The 4,721-nt window shown below is 53.9% G+C and overlaps 2 protein-coding genes across 3 annotated transcripts in view; one reads left to right on the plus strand and one right to left on the minus strand.

Moving 5' to 3' along the window:
- DDB1 (damage-specific DNA binding protein 1, 127kDa) overlaps nt 1–2,325 on the minus strand; it is a 33,893-nt gene extending 31,568 nt beyond the window's left edge. Inside the window, exons 1-3 of the mRNA XM_011993325.1 lie at nt 2,252–2,325; nt 2,015–2,115; nt 645–793 (exon numbers count right to left, since the gene is read on the minus strand). Of these exons, the coding sequence (XP_011848715.1) occupies nt 645–793; nt 2,015–2,075 (210 nt within the window). The 5' untranslated portion in view covers nt 2,076–2,115; nt 2,252–2,325. The remainder of the gene's footprint in view (nt 1–644; nt 794–2,014; nt 2,116–2,251) is intronic.
- Nucleotides 2,289–4,721, plus strand: part of TKFC (triokinase/FMN cyclase) — a 15,629-nt gene continuing 13,196 nt past the window's right edge. The window contains exons 1-2 of one of the 2 annotated variants that reach the window (XM_011993323.1): nt 2,289–2,436; nt 3,734–3,845. In XM_011993323.1, coding sequence (XP_011848713.1) covers nt 3,843–3,845 — 3 coding nt within the window. In that variant the 5' untranslated portion in view covers nt 2,289–2,436; nt 3,734–3,842. Of the gene's footprint in view, nt 2,437–3,715; nt 3,846–4,721 lie in introns of those variants that run through there. The other variant, XM_011993324.1, reaches the window with a different exon arrangement.

Raw genomic sequence — 4,721 nt, forward strand, 5'->3', positions numbered from 1 at the left:
ACCCACCTTGGCCTCCCAAAGTGCTGGGGTTACAGGCGTGAGCCACCACATCCAGCCTGGTAATTGTTAACGTAACTTTAAATGCTTGCTATATGATAGGCCCTGTGTTACCGAATCATTTCATCTTCAAAATAACCCAGGGGACTTGATCTGAAAGGTGCCTCAAGTGACACCTAAAGTCAGAATTAACAAGGAATGAAGCCAGGACTGCCCCACTCTGTAACCCATCCTCTGAAACAAACTGCTTTAATTTCTGTCTCCTAAAGAAGTCAACTTCATAAATGTTTCCCTAATAAATCTCTCCTTTTACTTCTAGAAAGCTTGGTCAAGAGTACATACTGAAATTTGCCATCCAAAGAGAGAAAAAAGAGAAGAGAGTTTCTCTCCTAACGTATATTCCACCCATCCCAAGAATTCGCAAAACAACGTAACACAGCCCAGGCACGGTGGCGCATGCCTACAATCACTCAGCTACTCTACTCCAGAGGCTGAAGCGGAGGGATTGCTTGAGCCCAGGAGTTCAAGACATCCTGGGCAACACTGTGAGACACCCGTTTCAAAGGAAATAAATAAACAAAAACAACATAAAACAACCTACAACCAACAGTTCTCCCTCCACTGCTTGTCCCAACTGCAACACTTACCTTGGGCCTGAAAAGCTCCATGACCGCAATCTTCCCGTACATGCCCACCTCTTTGACAGGCCGAAGCCCCTCGGCAGTGACCACATAGATCTCTAATCTCGTGTTTTTGGCAATCAACAGGTTTAAGTCTTCGGCTGAAGTAAAGTGTCCTGAAAGAACAGACCGTCTAACTTTTGAACTCAGGGGAAGGGCCTCCCATCCCTTCAAAATAATCCTATCACTTATGCCTAAATACCTCCAAAATTCTCATTTACTTCACATACTTCTCCAACTCCCTCCAGGTACTACTCCCCTTCTTATCATACCCGGCACCTCAAAGAGTCTCAGTTCATGCATTCAACAAAGCTACTTTCCTAATCAGACTAAGAAAACTGGACTGGACCTAAGAGCCGTGTGTCCTCCAACTGACAATGACTTCGTAATCCCTTCTCATGGCTCTCGTCCCTCAAATTTTACTCTTCCTATTACGGTTACAGTGGCAGGCTCTAATTGAGAATGCCAGAGAAAGTGTTCATTTCTTCCAGTGTTCATCTAAAGCCTCACAAAACTTTTATCTGACAGACCAAGTCAAATGAAAAGTCCCCGAGCTTTACACGAAAACACTGTTCTGTCCACACTCCCTGCCCTCCTGGTAGTCTACCAATATCCCCATCCACACTCAGCTACCTCCAACTCTGAAAAACAGCTTTGTTTTGGAATCGTGATTAGGGTGTATATAAACATGCAAGCTTGGGGTCGGCATATTCAGCTGAGAATGTGGGTTAAGAGGACTCTTCCCGGGTTCTGGACTTCGGTGTCCTTAACAGTCCAAGCGCATCGTCAATAAGGAAAACCCAGCACTGGGCCAGGCAAACCAAACCCTCTTCTCTAGCACGGCCCTCATGTAAACAACTGCCCCAGGCAAAGGGGTTAGCCTGAAGAGGGCTCCTCTCCCTCTGTAGGATAATGCGGGCATTCCTCACATCCCTCCACCTCCTGGGCCCCCCAGACTTCCCCACAGGAAAAACCTGACCCCAAAGTCGCCATTACCACCTCCCCCTTTCCCGGCCACAGGAGGCCAATCTTCCGGGCCAAATAACACCGCACAACCAACTCACACTCCTCTGTCTCACTGGGCCCGCCCTGTCCTCGAGGCCGAGTGACCTCCCCAGGACGAAAGGGGACCCTCGAGAGCGGCTTCCAAGCCCCAAAAAGCGCGTACTGGGACGGCTCTTTCGAGGTCGCGGGATTGGGGAGGTTCCTCGGCCGCCAGGGCCTTCCATTAGCCGAGCCGACTCCTGCCCGGCCGCCCCGGGGACCGCGGGCCTCCCTAGGCCGCGGCTCCCCCCAGCTCCCTCCCTCGCCGGGGTCTCCGGCCCCGGCAGCCTCACCGGTCACGCAGCCGTTCACGGCGGTGGGCTTCTGGGCCGTTACCACGTAGTTGTACGACATGTCGAGGCTTAGAGCGGCTCGTCGGGACGCGAGCGCGACACTAGAGAGACGGACACAAGCGAAGAGACAGGTGGCCCCCAACAGCGCGCAGCGAACTCCACTGCCGCTGCCTCCGCCCCAGAGACACGTTGCAGGCCAGAGCGGCCGGGGCGCGGGGCATCACGGGACGGCCTCACCTGGCCTCTTGGAGGACTCCCGAAGCCCGAGGCCGCCAACCGAAGGAGGCCCCGCCCCCGGAGGCACCGCCTCGCCTCTTTCCGCCAGCGCCCGCAGGACCCGGATGAGAGCTCACCACTGGGGGTCCCCGGGAAGTCGCGGAGCCTTCGGAGGTGGCGGATGCGGCTGTGAGCTGGCTGGGGAGGTGCGCCAGTGTCCTCGGAGCTCGCCCGCGGACTCCCCACCCCGTTCCGCGCCCTTTGCCCTTCCCCGCATCCATTCCTCTTTCTTCCGTTGCTCCAGGAGCCCTTGGGGCTGTTCCTCCTTTTGGAACGGGAAGGACTGCGGAGGCCTAGAGAGGGAAGGGAGACGACCGCTATTCGTGCACATCCCAGACTAGAACCTTGCCTGCCTTCCTTTCACTCTCTCAGTTCCTCCAGATCCAGCTGGTGCCCTCGCCTGACGTTAGAACGACCACCGGCTCACCCCCTCCCTTTTGCGCGTTGATTCTTCAGACTTCAAAAGGCCCACTGGTCTGCTTGCCCAACGTGATTGGTGCCCCTGTTACTCTACAAATTCGAACCTCAAACACAAAACCAACATTTCTCCGTAGGGAACCTTAATGAGCCAGGAGGGCAGTCAGCCCTGCAGCCTCCAGGGTGCCCCACATCAAACAGGCTCCCCGGGAACAAGAGGAGAACCACATGGCTTGGCACACTAGCAGAATACCAGAGAGGAGCCAACCCCCATTTTACAGATGGGGAAGCTGAGGCTTAGGGAGGAATTGGTTTACCTAAGACCCTCCCCCCAACCCCAAGTAGGCTGAGGCAGAGCTATGTTGATTCTTCCTATTGTGCACCCACACAGAGGCCAACACGCGGCTGAACCAGGCTGAACTGAGGAAAGCTAGAACGTCATCGTGGTTTACATCTTGCCCTTGCCACAGCAGAGACTCTGCCTGACTTTGGAGGCACGGAATTATCAGTAGTAAACACACACTCCTGGTAGAAAAACTAGACATGGATTTAGATCCTGGCTCCTACCTGTATGACCTTGGACAGGTCCCTAGAGCTCTCTGAGTCTGTTTGCCGGAAGTAAAATGGGTCACAAACCTGGCTAGCTCCCCCCATTCCCTGCCCTTTTGGTGCCAAGGACAGTGAGGGCAAGCGTGTGAAGAGCTTTGTTAACTTTTTCACTGCATGTGATGCCCGTGTAAAGGATAGTTATTCTGAGGATCACTGTTCTTTAGTGATGAAGTGGGTGCTGTTCCTGGGCATAAAGGCAGCCCTGTGCCTGACATGGATTGATCTGTCTTCTGGCAGCCAAGTGCAGGCATGAACCTTGGTCAACCCCACACTCTTCTCCATCTGTAGCCCACGTACTAGAGTTTGGACTTGGACCGAAGTCTGGGGCAGCTCCCTAATTACTAGGGCGCTTAAGCGTGATTGTGCCAGTCGGCTGTGAGTGCCTTCTGCAGCTTGTACCATTGCCCACTCCTGCAGGTGCTGCTGCTGCCTCCACTGTACTCAGACCCGGGTAGCACAGGATTGTCCATCCTCCAGCAGTTCAGTGCAACGGTGTGAACTCAGCCTGTTTCAGAGCCTCCCCACCATGGTGAGTCGTACAGGGCCGGGGTAGGGGAATGGCAGCATGGTCTCAAAGCAGGATCCCGGCCTTGGGCATGCTAGAGCTGCTTACACCTTGACTGAGAGATGCTCCTGTCTCCTGAGGCTCACAGGTGAAGAGAGAGGGTCCTCTCTCCCAGGGCCTGATCCCTGCTTTTCTTCATTTCCTGGAGGCCACTGGTCCCAGCCAGGCCTGGGGCTGCAGCCTCTTGAGTCCCTTCAGAGCCGTTGTGCCCCCTATCTGGGTCTTGCATTCAAAGTGAAACAGTAACAGTTACCTGCTCTGTAATAGATACTGTACCAGTCACAGAAGGAACCATGAAGAATGATCATGTGACTGTTCCTAACCTTGGGGCTTATGTGGGCCGGTCTGGAGCTGGGATCTACAGTGTGGGAGGCTGGCCATGTCCCTGGGCTTTGCTCCAGGCCCACTGATTTGAATCAAAACAAGCCTTGAACATATCTGGATTCAAATTTCAGCCTGCCACTGACCAGCTGCATGACCTTTTGCAGAAGATTTGACCTCTCTGAGCCTCTTTTGCTTCATCTGCATTACAAGGCAAATTAAGGCCTACCCCTAGTGGTTGTGTGGTGTTGATCAAGCAGAGTCCTGGAGGCCTCACCTGACTTCCTTTCCTTTTCCATCCTCTCAGGCCACTGAAACCAGGGATAGCACTGGTCCCTAAACCCTCCTCTGGCTCTGGCAGAGGGATTGTTGAAAATCTCAGGCAAGACAGATTATCAAGATGGGGAGCAGGCCACTTTCTTGGAGGGTAGTGGTGCTGGAGGCTGGGCTTGGAGTGAGGCCAACTCACAACTTCATTGTATGTTCCAGTCCCTGATAGGCTCTGAGAGCCACAAGCCC

The sequence above is a fragment of the Mandrillus leucophaeus genome, unplaced genomic scaffold (genome assembly GCF_000951045.1).
Source record: "Mandrillus leucophaeus isolate KB7577 unplaced genomic scaffold, Mleu.le_1.0 Scaffold43, whole genome shotgun sequence".
Classification (NCBI taxonomy): domain Eukaryota; kingdom Metazoa; phylum Chordata; class Mammalia; order Primates; family Cercopithecidae; genus Mandrillus; species Mandrillus leucophaeus.